This window comes from Narcine bancroftii, chromosome 1 (genome assembly GCF_036971445.1).
Source record: "Narcine bancroftii isolate sNarBan1 chromosome 1, sNarBan1.hap1, whole genome shotgun sequence".
NCBI lineage: Eukaryota > Metazoa > Chordata > Chondrichthyes > Torpediniformes > Narcinidae > Narcine > Narcine bancroftii.
The window spans coordinates 491,243,242-491,263,711 of record NC_091469.1 but is presented as its reverse complement, the minus strand read 5'-3'; the positions used below and the strand labels follow the sequence as shown (position 1 = coordinate 491,263,711).

Genomic DNA, 20,470 nt, shown 5'->3' with positions numbered 1-20,470 from the left:
GACATCACAGTGGGGTAGAGGTCGAGCTTCTTTCATGGAGGAGCGGAATCTAAAACCAGACCGGTGATTGGTGGGAGATTACCAAGAGAAGCATGTGTTCGGAACTTGCAGAAGTTGTCTTGAAATTGGAACAAAGCACAGGAGACGAGATCAGTGAGCGAGGTGGAGCCAGTGGCTAATATAAAGAAGGGAAGATCAAGTGGAGCAGTCAGTGTGGTGGGGGGGGGGGGGAAGAATGGGTCAGTGGGGGAGAGTGGGTCAGTGGGGGGGAGCGGGTCCAGTGTGGGGGGGGAGTGGGTCCATTGGCGGGGGGAAGAGGGTCAGTGGGGGGGAGAGTGGATCAGTGGGGAGGGTGGGGAGTGGATCAGTGGATCAGTGGGGGAGGTAGCAGGTCAGTGGGGGGGAGCAAATTCAGCGTGGGGGAATGGGTCCAGCGTGGGGGAGTGGGTCCAGCGTGGGGGAGTGGGTCCAGCGTGGGGGAGCGGGTCCAGCGTGGGGGAGTGGGTCCAGCGTGGGGGAGTGGGTCCAGCGTGGGGGAGTGGGTCCAGCGTGGGAGAGCGGGTCCAGCGTGGGGGAGTGGGTCCAGCGTGGGGGAGTGGGTCCAGCGTGGGGGAATGGGTCCAGCGTGGGGGAGCGGGTCCAGCGTGGGGGAGCGGGTCCAGCGTGGGGGAACGGGTCCAGCGTGGGGGAACGGGTCCAGCGTGGGGGAACGGGTCCAGCGTGGGGGAGTGGGTCCAGCGTGGGGGAATGGGTCCAGCGTGGGGGAATGGGTCCAGCGTGGGGGAGCGGGTCCAGCATGGGGGAATGGGTCCAGCGTGGGGGAGTGGGTCCAGCGTGGGGGAGCGGGTCCAGCGTGGGGGAGCAGGTCCAGCGTGGGGGAACAGGTCCAGCGTTATTTGAACCGGGGAAAAGTGAGGCTCAGAGGGTGGATAAAGTACAGTTGAAGCTTTGAGCTGTGTTAGAAAATGGGGGTTCAATTTCAACATTGAGGAATAGATTGTTCAGGCACAGGGATGGAGGAGCAGGGATGAGGTATAAGTTGACGGACAAGACTGAGTAGATGGATTGAAGGGCTTGTTTCTGTGCTTTACTTTTCAATGGTTGTTGACGGCATGGATTTCAGGTAAGAGGGGAAAGATTTGAAGAGGTTTTGAGAGGCTCCTTCTTCTCATACGCACTTTTATACACAAACACGTGCACAGACGCTGACACACACACACTCCCTCCCTGTTCTCCTACCTGGAGCAGGTAGGTCTGGGGCAGATACTGATCACTGTTCATGCGATGAAGGTCATTCCCGATCCCCAACAGCAGATCTCCCCGGTTATTGCAGAAGGCCATGCTGAAGGCAGCAGCTTTCAGGTGGACATTCCTGTGCGACAGACAGACAGCAGAGTTTTCAGAGGGACCGACCTCGTAGAACAATACACGAACCCCTCTTCCCCAACCAATGCCCGTGTTCCCACTGCCCCTCACACAGCTCGAGGGCTGCACGGCTAGCACAACGCTATTACAGCACCAGAAATCCAGATGACAGATACGTCAGACTCAATACGTCAGGTGCTGGCCAATCCCACCACACGGCACCCCCTGCACCTTATCAGATGGTTGTTGCGGTCCCAAATTTTCAGTGTCCCTCTGTTGTCGATGGAGGCGAATATCTCCATTTCTGGACACGAGCATAGCCCTGGGGGAGATGGAGAAACCAGAAATTCACTGAGCACGAATAATAAATGAGACCACACCAAAATGCTGGAGGAACTCAATTTATATTGCCAACATTCCGGGCCCGGGCCCTTCTTCGAGGAATAAGCCAAATGAGCCAGTAGCAGGAAATTTCAGGAAGTCTCAGAATTCAGACAGTGCTGGTTTGAGGAGGAATCCAGAACAACAAAAGGTGTTAATTGGATACGATAAGGGACGAAGTGACAATTTATCTTGTTTGTGCGAAAGGGAACAGGGAAAAGGGAGAGAGAGAGTTGGGGGAAGGCGATGGGGGAAGGCGATGGGGGAAGAAGGCGGCTGGCAGCACCGTTAGCTTAGTAGTTGGTATACATCTTAACACCGCCAGCAATCGGAACTGGGGTTCGAATCTTGCTCTGTCTGTAAGGTATTTGTACATTCTCCCCGTATCTGCATGGGTTTTCCCCGGGGTCTCCAGTTTCCTCCCACCATTTGAAATGTACCAGGGGTGTAGGTTAATTGGGGGTAAACTGGGCTGCTCGAGCTCATGGGCTGAAATGGCCTGTTAACATGCTGAATGGCTAAATTTAAAAAGGGGTGGAAGGGTTTTAATGTAAGCCAGAGAAGTCGATATTAATGCCATCCGGTTGGACAGTGCCCAGTGGGAAGATGAGGGGTTGTTCCTCCAATTTGGATATTAGTCTCAAAGCTAGTGCTGCTCCAGTGGGTTTAAATTAGATTTGCAGGGATCCAGAGTGTCAGAGCAGAAAGTGAGGTGGAGGAGGGAAAAGGTGATGTGAAGACAGTATATGGAGACAGAAACCAAAGGCTTATACAGGGTGGAAATGTTCTCAGGAGGCATCTAGTTCAATGCAAGGAGTATTGTAGGAAAGGTAGACGCAGTTAGAGTGTGGATTGGCACAGGGAATTATGACACTGTGGCCATCAGAGAAACTTGGTGGTAGGAGGGGAAGGATTGGCAGTTCAACGTTCCGGGCTTCCGTTGCTTTAGACGCAATAGAATGGGGGGTGTGGGGAGGGGCGAATGAAAGGGTGGCATTGTTCATCAGGGAAATATCACAGCTGTGCTCAGACAGGATAGACCAGAGGCTCATCTACTGAGGCTATATGGGTGGAGCTGAGGAAGGGGACAGGTACGACCACACTCATGGGGCTGTATGATAGACCCACCCCCCCCCCCCCAATAATCAGCTAGAATTGGAGGAACAAATCTGTAGAGAGAGAGCAGACAGATGCAGGAAACACAAGGTTGTGATAGGAGGAGATTTTAACTTTCCACATATTGACTGGGACTCCCACACTGTAAAGGGGCTGGACAGCTTGGAGCTTGTCAAATGTGTTCAGGAAAGTTTTCTAAATCAATATATAGAGGTCCCAACTAGAGAGAGGGGAATACTGGATCTCTTAGTAGGGAACAAAACTGGACAGGTGACAGAAGTATGTGTAAGTGAACATGTTGGGTCCAGTAATCATAATGCCATTAGTTTCAAGTTAATTCTGGAGAAGGATGGGTCTGATCCATGGGTTTAGATTCTAAATTGGAGAAAGGCCAATTTTGAGGAAATGAGAAAGGCGTGGATTGGGTTAAATTGTTTTCGGGCAAGGAATTGCAAGGTAAGTGGAAGACCTTCAAAGGTGAAATTTGAGGGTACAGAGTTTGCACGTTCCTGTCAGGATTAAAGGCAAAGTTAACAGGCAGAGGGAACCTTGGTTTTCAAGGGATATTGGGGATCTGGTTAAGAAGAAGTGGGGCAACGTGAAGTATAAAAAATGCAGCATATCAGGAGGGCAAAAAGAAGACGTGAAGTTGTTTTGGCAGACAATGTGATTGAAAATCTGAAGGACTTCCACAGGTATATTAAAAGCAAAAGGATAGCAAGTGACAGAATTGATCCTCTTGAAATCAGAGTGGCCGGTTATGTATGGAGCCAAATGAGATGGGGAAGACCTTAAATGGTTTCTTTTTTGCCTCTGTATTTAGTTTGGAAACTGGCAGAAAGTCTACGGAAGTGAGACAACAAGCTGTGATGTCATAAAACCTGTCTAGATGAAAAAGGATCTATCTTAAAGCAAAAAAAGGTGGATAAATTGCAAGGGCCTGACAAGATATTCCCTCGGGCCTTGAGGGAGGCTGGTGTAGAAATTGCAAGGGCTCTGGGAGAAATATTTAAAATGTCCTTAGCCACAGGTGTGGTGCCAGAGGATTGGAGGGGAGCAGCATGTTGTTCCATTATTTAAAAAAGACTCCAAACATAACCCTGGAAATTATAGGCCAATAAGCCTGACTTCAGTAGTAAGTAAATTATTGGAAGGTGTTCAAAAACATCAGAAAAACATCTCTAGCCAGAAACTGAATAGAGATGGTGAACATGGCTTTGTGCATGGTAGATCATGTTTAACCAACCTTGTAGAGTTTTTCGAGAAGGTTACCAGGAAAGTTGAAGAAGGAAAGCTTGTGGATGTTGTCTACATGGACTTTATTTAAGGCCTTTGACAAGGTCCCACATGGGAGGTTAGTCAGCAAAGTTCAGATGCTAGGTATTCATAGTGAACTGGTTTCGACAATGGCTGGAGGGGAAAGGTAGCGAGTAGTGGTGGACAATTGCTTCTCAGACTGGAGGCCTGTGATTAGTGGTGTACCTCAGAGATGGATGCTGGTAATAATCAATGATAATGTGGTAAATTGGATCAGCAAATTTGCAGGTGGCAAGAAGATTGGAGGCGTTGTGGACACGCAAATAAGGTTTTCAAAGTTTGCAGAGGGAACTGGACCAGCTGGAAACATGGGATGAAAAATGGTCGATGGAATTTAATGCAGACAAGTGTGCGGTGTTGCATTTTGGAAGGACAAACCAAGAAAGGATGTACACGGTGAATGGTCGGGCACTGAGGAGAGGGGTAGAACTGAGGGATCTGGGAACACAGATTCATAATTCCCTGAAAGTGGCATCACAGGGGGATAGGGTTTTTTTTGAAAACTTTATTTATGATTTTAAAATACATATAAAAACAAACAAAAATATTTAAAAAAACAATACCCACCCTCCCACCCCCCACCCACAACAGACCCCTCAAGGGGAGCAAAAAGCCATATATCACTTAATTACATATGCTGTGTGATGTATCAAACTTACAATAAAAAAATTAAGATATTTACAAAACCATAAATTTCAAATAAGGTGACCACATCTGAACAAAAAAAAATTATCATGCAAATTATATGTTATTTTCTCCATATAAATACAAGATCACAACTCATTATGCCAGTGGACTATATTTAATTCCACATTGTCTTTCCATGTAATCGCAATACATTTCCGCGCTACTGCTAATGCCAAACGAACAAATGCCATCTGAAACTTGTCCAACCCTAAACCAGAAACTAAAGATACAGGATATCCCAACAAAAAAATTAATGGGTCCAATGGTAATTTAATCTTAAATAATTCTTCCAAAAAATTTTTAATTTTCTTTCAAAACGGTTGAACTTTATCACAAGACCAAACTGCATGTACAAACGTTCCAGTATGAAGTCCACATCTAAAACATAAATCTAAAACCATACCTTTTTAACTTCTCAGGTGTCAAATATAACTGATGTAAAAAATTATAATTAACTGAACTATATGTTACATGAAGTAATTTACTCACACTATCTTGACACATAACTTCCCATTCCTCTTGAGATATATCCCATTTAATTCTAGATTTACTTAAATCTGGTTTATTCATCTTGTCTTGTAACAAAGTATACATGTCTGAAATAAATCCCTCTTATAATGTTTCCAAAATCAAAAGCTCAAACTTAGTTAATTTAGGTAACATCATTTCTCTTCCAAAATTATCGATCACCAAAGCTCGCACTTGATAGTATACAAATAAAGAATGAGATGGTATCCCAAACTTCTCCCTAAGTCTAATAAAGAAAGAAATTTTCCATCTTCAAAACAATCATCTATCACCTTTATATCCTTAGAATTCCAAATCTTCAAATACGGATTATTCATCGAGAAAGGAACTACTGAAGGTGGCGTCACAGGTGGATAGGGTTGTAAAGAGAGCTTTGGCATCTCAGGCTTCATAAATCAGAGCATTGAGTTCAGGAGTTGGGATGTTATGGTAACGCTGTATAAGAAATTGGTGAGGCCAAATTTGGAGTATTGTGTTCAGTTTTGGTCACCGAACTACAGGAAGGATATCAAAGAGAAAGAGGGCAGAGAAGATTTACTACGATGTTGCCCAGATTTCAGGATCTGAGTTGCAGGGAAAAATTCAACAGATTAGGACTTAATTCCTCAGAGTGTAGAAGAATGAGAAGAGATTTGATAGACATATTTAAGATTATGAGGGGAATAGACAGAGGAAATGTACGTCGGCTTTTTCCGTTGAGGGTAAGTGAGATACAAACCAGAGAACATGGGTTAAGAGTGAAAGAGATTCAAGAACAGTTTTTAATCCAACAGCTGTCAGAGTCCTGAACCTCCCTGTACTACTCCAACTGTGACAGAGTATATAGATATTTTTGGGAGATAAATTGGGAAAGGTTTGTTAAGAGTAGGTTATATACAAACATTTTAAAAACAGATATTATTTGAAATACTGGAGCTCTGCCCAATGCTAAACTTATCAGGACCTCATACCTTTTGCAAGTGCTTTGAAGAGTGCTCAAGAGACTTCTCTAATGGATTGTTGTTTGCAAAAGGCAACAGATGAAAGAGAATATTGGAGCTGCTGCTGTCTGGAAGACTTCTTGCTGTTGTAAGAAGGTCATGGGGTTTTGTAAGCAGAGAGAGTCAAACAGGCTTTTCTCTCTGAGAGAGAGAGACAGACAGACAGAGAGACAGAGATCACTTGTACAGTGTTACAGCCAGGAAGAGCAGCTGGGTCTGGAACAGGACAAGCTGGCAAGAAGCCCCATTTTGGAAGATGGCCTGGTCAAAGCCCTTGTGGTTCATACAAGAGGAGAGGACTGACTGTATAATGTTTCACTTGGAATAAGTGGGACAGAAAGAAACTCTGTGGTCGCCTGAAACAAAGAGGTTATCATCTGGAGAACCCTGATGGGGCAAGTTCCATCAGCAAGACATTGAGGTGACAAATGGTGGTTCCTCAGTTGTGGAAATCCTGGAACAGCAAATCTCTCTCTCTCTGCAAACCTACAAGAACCTTCCTGAGTGGTAAACATTTACCTTTCAAGCACCAAAGCCTGGTGAACTTTATATATGTTAACTTCTGTGCACTGTATAAGAATTGCCTGCAACCAGTGAACTTGAAGGAATGAGAAGTGAGAATGAACTGTGAACCAAAGAATTTTCTTACATTTACACACACATATGCAAGATATAAGATGGCCACATTGAACTATATGACTATAAACATTAATGGAATACATAACCAAATTAAAAGGAAGAGGCTACTAAATTTATTGAAGAAGGAAAAAATAGATAGAGCATTTATGCAGGAAACGCATCTAACTGAAGCGGAACATAACAAATTAAAGAGAGACTGGGTAGGACACATAGCGGCAGCATCCTCTAATTCAAAAGCTAGAGGTGTAGCCATACTAGATAACAAAAATGTACCAATCAAAATAGAGGAGGGAGGTATGTAATGATAAAGTGTCAGATATACTCAGAAGTTTGGAATTTGCTCAATACATATGTGCCTAATGAGGAGGATCAAAAGTTTATGCAGGATATTTTTTTGAAGATTGCAGACATACAAGGAAATATATTGATAGGAGGGGGATTTTAATCTTAATTTAGACCCAATGTTAGATAAAACTGGACAAAAGTAAAAAGAATAAAGTAGCCAAATTTATGGTTAAATCAATGCAGGAAATGAAAATGAATAAATGTATTCTATTGGAAAAAATAATATATAATTTAAAAAATAACGTCATAACATTTGAACAAATTTGGGAACCTTACATAGAACATATCAGAGAGAGCTTGCCTACAACCTCCATCTCCTAAAATGAGAATGAAAATGATAAGAAGACAAAATGACTAGATTCAGTGTGTAATAAATAGATGACGCGTTTTTCTTGTTTATTTTCCTTTGTGTGAAAATATTGTTTTATGGTTTTATTGTATATGTTGAATATTTATGGGTTTTGGAGGGAGCTGGGTAGAGGTGAGGGAGGGAAAGGGAAAAAGAAAGGGAGAAAAGGCCACTGTGTAAATTTAATGAGAAACATTTGTACATATTTTGGTAGATATGGTTCATAGTGTGAAAAATAAAAAATTATTTAAAAAAAGAGAAGTGAACTCAACCACCGACATCACGGGCATTAGTCTTTACTCCATTAAGGATTTCTACAGAGGCAGTGTCTCAAGAAAACAGCCTCCATTATCAAGGATCCTTACCACTCAGGCCATTCCCTTTTAGAATACAGCACAAAAACAGGTCCCTTCAGCCCTTCTAGTCTATGCCGAACCATTTGTTTTGCCTAGTCCCATTGATCTGCACCCAGTCCATCACCCTACATACTTCTCCCATCCATGTACCTGTCCAAATTCTTCTTCAATGTTAAAATTAAGCCAGCATTCACCATGTTAGCTGCAAGTTCAATCCACACCCCCACCACATTCTAAGTGAAGAAGTTCCCTATCATGTTCCCCCTAAGCTTTTCTCCTTTCACCCTTAACCTATGTCCTCTGGTTTGTATCTCACCCACCCTCAGTGGAAAAAGCTGACCTACATTTACTCTGTCTGTCCCCCTCATAATTTTAAACATCTCCAACAAATCTCCCCTCATTATTCTACCCTCCAGGGAATAAAGTCCTAACCTGTTGAATCTTTCCCTGTAACTCAGTTCCTGAAGTCCAGGCAACATCTGAGTAAGTCTTCTCCACACTCTTTCTATTTTATTGACATTCTCGTAGTCGGGAGGAGAGTGAGAGTGTCAGCCAATGAGAAGGTCAAGGAGTTTAGCTGGGTAATGATTGAGGAGTTGAAGGATGCAGTGTTGTGTTAATGAAGTACAAATGTTTCCGATTTCATAGTGCGCTGAAAGAAACGAGTGAGTGTATTCTTTATTTGTTTGTAAGCTGTGGTAAATCAGTAACGTTACAAGTGGAGACTCCAACATGATTCGAACACACAGCCTTCCGATCGTCAGCCGCCCGACGAGCCCTCAACCTGGCTCCTTCCCTTTCTGAGTCTTGCTCAAGTGTTTCCCTCACCTAATGACCCCATCGTATCGTGAGACATACATCATATAGAGGCTCAGGGTCTTCTGTTGGTAGCACAGGCTCACAGATTACCCCCGGATTGTGTTAAAATCGCGAAATCGGAATTCGACCACATATAAGAGATGGGCATAGTCTGCAGTTCTGACAGCTGCATCTGGGTGAATATGGCTGTTGCATAGGGTTTCAAAAAAATCTCCTGGGGATTGGTGGCCTTGTGAAGATTATCATGCCTGACAAGAATTTTCAGAAAACCTCCATGGAGACGTTTATTTGCAAGAATAGATCGAGTACGTGCTTACTAACAGATTCCAGCTGAGCCTCCTGATGCCGCAAAGACGGCAGAAATGACCCCTTTCAGCACGTTTGAGTTTCTGCGAATGCCATTCAGTCTGCAGAACACAGCTCAGACATTCCACTGGTTTATGGACCATGTACTCGCCGGCCTTGATTTTGTGTTTGTTTACATCTGTGCTATTCTGGATGAAGAAGGAGCCCAAGCGCCACCTTATCTCATTGTTTCAGAGACTTGTTGAGTTTGGCCTTGTGATCCATCCCAGTAAATGCATTTTTGGCGCAGCTGACTTGTATTTTTGGGTCAGATTTACACAATCTGGTATTTTGCCTGATGAATCCAAAGTGCGAGAGAGTCGAGAATTTCCGACACCTGCTACATTTGGCCAGTTGTGACGTTTTTTAGACATGATGAATTTTTATCCCGTTTCCTGCCGAACGCTGCAGTATCTCTCTTACCCCTGACTGAACTATTAAAAGGATCTGATAAGTCCAAGTCCAAAAGACCATTAACTTTGGGAGATGATGCTGTGCGTGGCTTCAACGATGTGAAGACTGCCCTTGTGACTGCCACGATGCTTGTACATCAGAAGCCCAAGACCTTGTTCTCTCTTACCACAGATCTCTCACTGTTGTGGGAGCAGTATTAGAACAACGAGTCCATGGGCAATTGGAACCTTTGGTGGTTTTTTTAGCCAAGCTGTCACCGGCTCAGGCAAAGTATAGTACGTTTGGTCGAGAACTCTTGGCCATCTATGTCGCAGTGAAATGTTTCCACTTTTTATTGGAGGGTCGTCCTTTCACCATTTATACAGACCACCAGCCTCTTACACACACTGCAAGTACAAGCGCACATCTCTATTCGCCCAGAGAGATTTGGCCCTTGGACTTCATCCTGCAATTTTCATCCGACATACAGCACACCCAAGGAAAAGCGAATGTCATGGCCGATGCCCTGTCCAGCCGTGACATTGACGCCTTACATACAACAACTGCCATCGATTTCACCACCATGGTTCGTGCACAGCACACCAATCCAGATCTCATCTGATACCGCTAGATCAACTCTGGTCTCCATCTTCAAGATATGACCCTGGATGAATCGGGTAAAAAGTTAGTCTGTTATTCTTCCACAGAAAGGCCTAGGCCTTTTGTGCCAGTGGCTATGAGGCAGGAGATGTCGGAGTCCCTTCACAATCTATTGCAACTTGGTAGAAGAGCATCAATCAAACTAGTTACAGAGAATTCTACATTGCCTCATGTTAAACGGGAGGTTGGATTATGGGTAAGGACCTGCTTGCTATGTGAAGTATCCATACACACGAAATCCAAGCAGGGAGATTTTGTTGTTCCAGATTCCCATTTCCAGCACATGCACCTGGACTTGATAGGCCCGCTTCTACCATCTCGAGGACATACTTATTTGCTCATGTGAGACAGTGCCAGAAGTCCATTCCTCTCACTGATATCTCTGTGGAGACAGTTGCTAGGGCTTCTGTTTATTGTTGGATTTTATCTTTACAGCAAATCGAAGGTCTCAGTTCGAGGTGGCGTTGTTCCGAGTTCTCACTGATCTGGGCTCCACAGCTCACCATACACAGGCCAACGCCTCATTGAGAGTTTCTAGCAACGATTGAAGGCAGCATTAACAGCCGATGGTGATGCATCTATGAGGAGGGATCGTCTGCCCATGGTTCTCTTTGGAGTGCGTACTGATGTTATCTTGGATGTCCAGCAGCAGAGCTAGTAGGATGGCTCTACGTTAACCTTGCCAGGTGAGTTTGTGAATCAGAATCCAAGCTCAACGTTCTATGATCCAGCTAGTTACGTAGATCATCTTTGGGAAAACATGAAGTGACTCCAACGCGACAGGCGTCACCTGCAGTGTATGTGCCGAATGATTTTTCAGCACACAGTACTTGTGTGTTCCTCTGGCATTATGTTGTTCGCAAACCACTTCAGCCCGTTTACGATGGTCCTTTTCAGGTCTTAAGATTTTTGTGATCAATGGGAATGGAAAAGTTGACACGGTTTCCATTGACAGGTTGAAGCCGGTGTATATCAACAGTCCATGTTCTGCGTTGGGGCCAAAGTCAGAGGACCAGTCGCATCCTTGCCAATAGGACCGTGCATCCCTGTCTTGCACTATCGTACGAGGTGAGGCCGAACCGTCAGCCCTCCAGACCGGTTACGAAGCAGACAGTTCCAATCGGTCGCATCCTTTCATGGCTCAGAGGCTGGGATGGGGGAGGGGACTGCTGTGGTCGAGTACTTACCTTCATCAGGAGGAGAGTGAGGGTGTCAGGATCATCCGCTTGGCAGTGAGCCAATGAGAAGGTCAGAGGCAAGTAGTTGGTGGTGTTTGGGGAGTTGAAGAATGCAGTGTTGTGTCTAGTGAATAATACAAGAAAGTCGACTTCATGGTGGGCTGAAAGAAACGAGTGAGTGTATTCTTTGTTTGTAAGTTGAGGTAAATCAGTGCCGTTACACTATCTATACTCCAAATTTGGCCTCACCAATGTCTTAATTAACTTCAACATAACATCCCAACTCTATACTCAATACTTTGATTTATGAAGGCCAAGATTCCAAAAGCTCTCTTTACAACCCTGTCCACCTGTGACTTCACTTTCAGGAAATTATGTATCTGTATTCCCAGATCCTTCTGTTCTACCCCACTCCTCAGAGCCTGACCATTTACCATGTACATCCTTTCTTGGTTTATCCTTCCAAACTGCAACACCTCACACTTGTCTGCATTAAATTCCATCTGCCATATTTCAGCCCATTTTTCCAGCTGGTCCAAATCCATCTGCAAGCTTTGAAAACCTTCCTCGCTGTCCACAACACCTTCAATCTTAGTGTCATCTGCAAACTTGCCACATTACCACATTATCATCCAGATCATTGATATAGATGACAAACAACAATGGTCCAGCCCCGATCCCTGAGGCCCACCACTAGTCACGGGCCTCCAATCTGAGATGGAATCATCCACCATTATTCTCTGGCTTCTCCTGTTCAACTATCATCAGGAAGGAGGTACAGGAGTTTGAAGATGAGCACTTCTTTGGCTTGGCTTCGCGGACAAAAATTTATGGAGGGGGTAAAAGTCCACGTCAGCTGCAGGCTCGTTTGTGGCTGACAAGTCCGATGTGGGACAGGCAGACACGGTTGCAGCGGCTGCAGGGGAAAATTGGTTGGTTGGGGTTGGGTGTTGGGTTTTTCCTCCTTTGCCTTTTGTCAGTGAGGTGGGCTCTGCGGTCTTCTTCAAAGGAGGTTGCTGCCCGCCAAACTGTGAGGCGCCAAGATGCACGGTTTGAGGTGATATCAGCCCACTGGCGGTGGTCAATGTGGCAGGCACCAAGAGATTTCTTTAGGCAGTCCTTGTACCTTTTCTTTGGTGCACCTCTGTCACGGTGGCCAGTGGAGAGCTCGCCATATAACACGATCTTGGGAAGGCGATGGTCCTCCATTCTGGAGACGTGACCCACCCAGCGCAGCTGGATCTTCAGCAGCGTGGACTCGATGCTGTCGACCTCTGCCATCTCGAGTACTTTGACGTTAGGGTTAGGGTTAGGAAAAAAAGCTTCTTCCCCTCTGCCATCAGATTTCTGAATAGACAATGAACCACAGACACCACCTCATTTTCTCTTCTTCTACACAAATTCATTTATTTTTAAAATGTACTTTGTAGCAATTTTAGACCTGTAAAACTATCGCAAAGAAAAAATTTTGTGACATGTTCATGACAATAAATTCTGATTATGATTCAAGATTCAATTTATTGTCATGTAATAAAACAGTGTGGTGCAATAATTGGGAATGTTTTTGGGAGATAAATTGATAAAATTAGAATAGGTTACATACTTCTTCTTCTTCTTTGGCTTGGCTTCACGGACGAAGATTTATGGAGGGGTAATGTCCACATCAGCTGCAGGCTCGTTTGTGGCTGACAAGTTCGATGCGGGACAGGCAGACACGGTTGCAGCGGTTACAAGGGAAAATTGGTTGGTTGGGTGTTGGGTTTTTCCTCCTTTGTCTTTTGTCAGTGGGAATCACGCTGCTCTCCATTGCAAGCAAAATCTTCGCTAGGATTCTCCTAAATAGAATAATACCTAGTGTTTCCGAAAATGTTCTCCCAGAATCACAGTGCGGCTTTCGTGCAAACAGAGGAACTACGGACATGGTCTTTGCCCTCAGACAGCTCCAAGAAAAGTGCAGAGAACAAAACAAAGGACTCTACATCACCTTTGTTGACCTCACCAAAGCCTTCGACACCGTGAGTAGGAAAGGGCTTTGGCAAATACTAGAGCGCCTCAGATGCCCCCCAAAGTTCCTCAACTGCACGAAAACCAACAAGGTCGGGTCAGATACAGCAATGAGCTCTCTGAACCCTTCTCCATTAATAATGGCGTGAAGCAAGGCTGCGTTCTCGCACCAACCCTCTTTTCAATCTTCTTCTGCATGATGCTGAAACAAGCCATGAAAGACCTCAACAATGAAGACGCTGTTTACATCCGGTACCGCACGGATGGCAGTCTCTTCAATCTGAAGCGCCTGCAAGCTCACACCAAGACACAAGAGCAACTTGTCCGTGAACTACTCTTTGCAGACAATGCCGCTTTAGTTGCCCATTCAGAGCCAGCTCTTCAGCGCTTGACATCCTGTTTTGCGGGAACTTCCAAAATGTTTGGCCTGGTAGTCAGCCTGAAGAAAACTGAGGTCCTCCATCAGCTAGCTCCCCACCATGACTACCAGCCTCCCCCACATCTCCATCGGGCACACAAAACTCAAAATGGTCAACCAGTTTACCTATCACACACCTTAAAACAAAACTTATTTGAAATACTGAAGAATTTATATTCAGTGACTTTACAGAAACTATGGAGAATGCTAGTAGGTGCTAATTGAAATGACGTCATGAATTAATCGACTGGAGACAGGTCGTCTGTGTTGGACATTTCTGACCTCTCTGCAATGTGCTCTTGTTTACCTAAAACAAGAGATGGGAGCAGAAGACTAACTCCTATAGTTAGAAGGAGGGGGTTTGGCAAATGAGAGAGAGAAGGACATGTGGCTGGGAGTTGGAATTTCAGATGGAGAGAGAGACACACAGCTGAAACAAGCAGGAGAAGCTTGATGGAACTGAAACAGAAGCTCCAGAGTGGCGGATGGCTGGAAGTGCTATCTGTCTGATGTTTCTCTTGGAATAAGTGGAACAGAAAAGAACTCTGTGGTCGCCTGAAACAAAGAGGTTATCATCTGGAGAACCCTGATGGAGCAAGCTTCTTCAGCAAGACATTGAGGTGACTAATGGAACAACACATCTCTCTCCGCAAACCTTGCTGAAAGGTAAATATTTACCTTTCGAGCAGCAAAGCCTGGTGAACTTTATACATGTTAAATTCTGTGCACAGTCTAAGAATTGCCTGCAACCAGTGAACTTGAAGGAATGAGAAGTGAGAATGAACTGTGAACCAAAGAATTTTCTTACATTTACACACACATTACATACACGTGCACTTAGAATTAGAAGGGGGTTAAGTTGGGTTAGTTATGTTAATAGAGATAAGTTAAAGTTGGATTATTTTTTCATGTATAAAGATAATTAAAAACAACTTTTGTTTAAATAATTACTTGTCATGGTGAATATCTATTGCTGTTGGGATATGGAGCCCTTTGGGCTCGTAACAACAGTGCTATATTACATGAAATTGCCTTTTGTCTGCTGTAAGGCAGACAAATTTGCCATCATTCAGAAATTGCCTGAAGCACCTCTTACAGTCAGAGAAAGAGAAGCAAAATAGATTCCCCCCCCAGAGTCAATGAGTGTCCGTGGATTTGCCTCCAGCACTCCTGCAGCCACACAGAGTCCAGCCCAAACCATCGGCAAACTGAGCTGTGTTCCTCAGCTGCAGAACCTCTCACTGGTCTACCACCTTGGTCACCATCCCGTGGGTCGCCTCTTCTGCTTCTCTGGCCAGGGGATGTGTAGGGGGGGTGGTCTCCCTGTTTCCAGGTGCCCTGCACCAGTCCTCTGCTTCCCCAGAGTCTGCAACCCCTCATGGCTGCTGTCAATCACAGGCACTGGCATCTTGCTGTAGGCACTTCGGTCGTGGAATTTTACATAAAACCACAGTCGTCTCCTTTAGTGGGCTGTTCAATGCCTGTGAGGAGCTAACGGCAATTGGACCCCACGGGGGAGCTCAGTGTCTCTGCTCCCTGTATTCTGCGGGTCAGCACCAGGGCCGTTACAGTACCTCCGGCAGCACTGCCATTCTCAGAACCTAAGATCGTAGCCAAATCAAGGTTGAGAATGGTTGAGTTAGGATCAGAATGATATTGGGGGCCAAAATTCTGACTTGCTGTAGCCACACAGGTACACAAGATCAAGTCAAGTTTATTGTCATCTGGTCCTCGGTGCAAAATTATGCAGATGTAACACACATACAGACAAAGAATTACACATGCAGGATACTTCAACTACAAATTATCACAATATGCCAAAACAGGAAAAGGAGAAATATTAGTTTGCAGTTGGCGTGGCAGTTAGCGCAATGTCTTTACACTGCCAGCGATTGGGACTGGTGTTCGAATCCCACACTTTCTGAAAGGAGTTTGTACGTTCTCCCCGTGTCTTGAGTGGACTTTCCCTGGTGCCTCTGGTTTCCTCCCACCGTTCAAAACGTACCGGGGGTTGTAGATTAATTGGGTGGCTGAAATTGCCTATCTAAATTGTATGTCTAAATTTTAAAAATTTCACAAGTGCAGACAGATCTTTTGGTGATTCCACAGCAGTTTAGGGTGAGGGTTACAAGAGCCTGATAGCTGTTGGATCAAAACTGGTCTTGAACTGAAAGGTTAGGGGCTCAGTATACTTTCAGAGCTGATTTTGACTCTGGCTGCCCTTACCGATGATTTTGTCCTGGTGGTCGTGGTCTGGGTGATGGTCCTTCCGCATCCTCTTCCTCACACCATACAGCACGATGGAGTGCACGGCGAGGTCCACATTCTGCAGGGCCACGGCGAAGGCGTCCTTCAGCAGGCAGAGGTGGGTGGGGAGGTGGACTCCGAAGAAGCTCATCAGAAGTGAGAGCGAGTCCTGGGCGTATGGAAAGACCCGCCACACCTTCACTGCACAGTCGAGACCTGCAACCACAACACACCCATTAGTCGGCAGAGAGAGGGTGCAGTGTGTACAGTCACACCACACAGAACAGGCCCTTCAGCCCAATTCATCCATGCTGGCACTTTGGGCTGCTCCCATTGGTTCATATCCTTCTCTTCCACCCCCCCAAACTATAGATCTGTCCCAATGTCATTTGAACATGACAATTGTTCACAACTCTACAGCTTCCTCACTAAGCTCATTCTAAGTGCTTTGCACTAATTATCACTCTTACCTCAATGACGGGGGCTCTTGCTGGGCAACCGGTGAAGTGCTTCCCCTCCCCTCCCCCTGAACTGAGTGTCTGGGTGTGTGTGTGTGGGTGTGTGTGGGCATGTGTGTGTGTGTGTGGGTGTGTGTGGGCATGTGTGTGTGTGTGTGGGCATATGTGTGTGTGGGTGTGTGTCGGCGTGTGTGTGTGTGGATGTGTGTGTGGACGTGTGTGTGTGTGTCGGCGTGTGGGTGTGTTGGTGTGTGTGGGTGTGTTGGTGTGTGTGGGCGTGTGCATGTGTGTGTGGGCGTGTGCATGTGTGTGTGTGGGCATGTGTGTGCATGAGTGTGTGTGTGTGTGTGTGTGTGTGTGTGAGAGAGCATGTGTATGTGATTAAGCTTCAGGGACAAACAAAAGCTAAAATGTACTGTGTATTACCTACGTCACTAGAGAAGAAATTGAACCTGAACAAACTGCATCTGGATTTAGATCATATAAGAACATAAGAAATAGGATCAAGAATAGGCCATTTGGCTGGTCGAGCCTGCTCCACCATTCGATGAGATCCTGACTAATCTGTGACAGGCTCATCTCCACCCACCTGCCTTTTCCCCATTCCCCTTAATTCCACTAATATGTAGACATCTATCCAACCTTATCTTAAATACATTTACTGAGGTCACCTCCTCTGCTTCAAAGGGCAGTGAATTCCACAGATTCACCCCCCTCTGGGAAAAGCAGTTCCTCCTCATCTCCGTCCTAAACCTACTCCCCTGAATCTTAAGGCTGCGTCCCCTAGTTCTATTCTCCCCCACCAATGGACACAACTTACTTCCCTCTATCTTATCTATGCCTTTCATTATTTTATACATTTCTATAAGATCCCCTCCCATTCTTCGAATTTGCAGCCAGTAAAGTCCCAGTCGACTCGATCTCTCCTCGTAGGCTGACCCCCTCATCTCTGGAAATCAACCTGCTAAACCTCCTCTGAACCACTTCCAAAGCTAGTCCATCCCTCCTCAAGTAAGGAGACCAGGACTGCATGCAGTGCTCCAGATGTGGCCTCACCGGTACCTTGTTACCTGCTCCTAAACTCAATCCTTCCAGCAATGAAGACCAACATTCTATTTGCCTTCTGATAACCTGCTGCACCTGCAAACCAACCTTTTGCTATTTAAATAATATGTTGATCTTCCATTTTTCCTTCCAAAGTGAATAACCTCACATTGTACTCCATCTGCCAGACCCGTGCCCATTCAAACTATCCACATCTCTCTGCACCGTACACTACACTTTGTCCCCCTCTTCCAGATCACACTGTCAATCCTCTACCTCCAAATGGATTTTAAATCCCAGTCAAAAATTCATCATCCAGAGGACTACAATGGGCAAAGCAACATCAGTGGGAGAAGAATGGTCAAGGCTGCAGGTTGGAACCCCCTCCCACCCACCCTCAATCAAGACTTGACCATGAGGTCCCTCATTAACCAATACTGGAAAACAAATTATTGCAGAGAAATGGATCAGAGGTCAGTCCACCGGACCATAAGAGTGGCAGAGAGGATCACTGGAGTCTCTTTCCCCTGCATCGACATGATCTATTGGGATCGCCTGAAGAAGGTGCACAAAATCATTGAGAACCCCGTCCACCCCGCACACAGCATCTTCCAGCTGCTCCCGTTGGGGAAGAGATCCAGGAGGATCAGAGCCAGCCCCACCAGGCTGAGGAACAGCTTCTTACCGCGGGCAGTGAGAACGCTGAACGACCAAAGGAACAGCTCACACACACCCTCCGAGACTCTCATATTCATGAAACAATATTTATTTACTTGTAAAAAGGAAATACTTGTCCCTCCATATGTATTGTTTGTCTGTATGTGTATTATGCCCGTCTGTGTGCTTGTATGTTTTGCACTGAGGGCCAGAGAACGCTGTTTCATCAGATTGTACTTGAACAATCAGATGACATAAACTTGATTTAACTTGGACATGGATTACTCCAGGAGTGACCACATGTGGAGTAATGCTTTCAGTTCTGATTGCCTCAGTGCAGGAAAGATATACCTTAGCAAGGGTGCAGAGGAGATTGACCAGGATGTTGCCTGGATTGGAGAACGTGTCTTATGAGCAGAGCTGGGACTTTTCTCTTTGGAGTGAAGGAGGACGAGAGGTGACTTAAAGATTATGAGGCATCGATAGGCTTCACAGCCTGCACCTTTCTCCTGGGAGGATGATTACAACCAGAGGACATCAGTTTAAGGTGAACAGAGGCAAGTTTAGAGGAGTCATCAGGTTTTTTTTTTACAGAGTGCTGGGTGCCTGGAAAGCCTTGCCAGGGGTGGTGGTGGAGGCTGGTGCAACAGGGGCATTGAAAAGACACTTAGACAGGCACATGGATGTAAGAAATCTAGAAGGTTATGGGTGTGAAGGAGGGAAGGTTTAGATGGATGTGGAGTTGGTTTACGTAGGTCACCACAGTATCGTGATTCAAAGGTGCAAGCCTCCCTCGATGTACTAGGCAGGATCGTGTTGCCTCAGGTGAGCAGTCATCTGGGGAACTCACCTGATGAGAAAAGCCGTTGGTTCTCGGGATCAGACACCAGGGTCAGGACTTTCCCAGTCTGGTGAGCTTGTACCTTGCACCGAGTGTTCCCAGACCTCCAATCCAGCACAGAGAGCAACCCACTCACATGGCCGGAAATGAGCAGGTACCTTCCATAGAGGAAATACACACACGGATCATAGAACCACAGAACATTATATCACAGAAACAGGACCATTCAGCCCTTCTAGTCTGTGCAGAACTATTTTTCTGCCTAGTCCTACTGACCTGCACCTTGTCCATAGCCCTCCATCCCTCTCCCATCCATGCACCTGGCCAAATTCTTCTTAAATGTCAAAATTGAGCCCATATTCACTACCTCAGCTAGCAGCTCGTTCCACACCCCCACCTCTCTGTGTGTGAAGAGGTTCCTCTTCATGTTCCTCCTAAACCTTTCCCCTTTCACCCTTACCCCACGTCCTCTGGTTTGTATCTCACCGACCCTCAGTGGAAAAAGCCGACCTACATTGACTCTGTCCATTCCCCTCATAATTTTAAATACCTCCATCAAATCTACCCTCATTCTTCTAACCTGTTGAACCTTTCCCTGTAACTCAGTTTCTGGAGTCCTGACAATATCCTAAATGTTCTCAGCACTCCTTCAATCTTATTGATACCATTCCTGTAGTTGGAGGCACCACTGTTGGCAACAGCACAGCTGCAGAACCAGCAATCAGGAGCCAGGTATGAATCTCGCACCATCTGCGAGGAATTTGTACGTACTGTCCGTGTCTGCGTGGTTTCCTCTAGGGGCTCCAGTTTTCTCCATCTAAGGGATGTAGCTCAATTGAGTGTAATTGGGCTGCAGGGACTCGTGGGCCAAAATGAGCTGCTACCCTGTCTAAATTTTAAAAACTGCACACAATGCTCCAAATGTGGCCTCACCAATGTCTTGTACAACTTTACAAAATATCCTAAATCCTGGACTCAATACTTTGATTTATGAAGGCCAAGATGCCAAAAGCTCTCTTTACAACCCTGTCCACCTGTGATGCCACTTTCAGGGAATGACACATCTGTATTCCCAGATCCCTCTGTCCTACTACACTCCTCAGTGCCCGACCATTTACTGAGTATGTCCTTTCTTAGTTTGTCCTTCCAAAATGCAACACCTCACCCTTGTCTGCATTAAATTCCATCTGCCATTTTTCAGCCCATTTTTCCAGCTGGTCCCGATCCCTCTGCAAGCTTTGAAAACCTTCTTTGCTGTCCACAACATCTCCAATATTAGTGTCATCTTCAAACTTGCTGATCCATTTCACCACATTATCATCCAGATCATTGATATAGACAAT

General features: G+C 45.5%; 1 protein-coding gene across 1 annotated transcript in view; it reads right to left on the bottom strand.

The window, feature by feature from the left end:
• The window catches only part of LOC138761855 (WD repeat-containing protein 97-like), a 160,520-nt gene that overhangs the window by 65,698 nt on the left and 74,352 nt on the right, over nucleotides 1-20,470 (bottom strand). The window contains exons 8-11 of the mRNA XM_069934771.1: nucleotides 19,137-19,285; nucleotides 16,107-16,343; nucleotides 1,597-1,687; nucleotides 1,240-1,372 (exon numbers count right to left, since the gene is read on the bottom strand). Of these exons, the coding sequence (XP_069790872.1) occupies nucleotides 1,240-1,372; nucleotides 1,597-1,687; nucleotides 16,107-16,343; nucleotides 19,137-19,285 (610 nt within the window). The remainder of the gene's footprint in view (nucleotides 1-1,239; nucleotides 1,373-1,596; nucleotides 1,688-16,106; nucleotides 16,344-19,136; nucleotides 19,286-20,470) is intronic.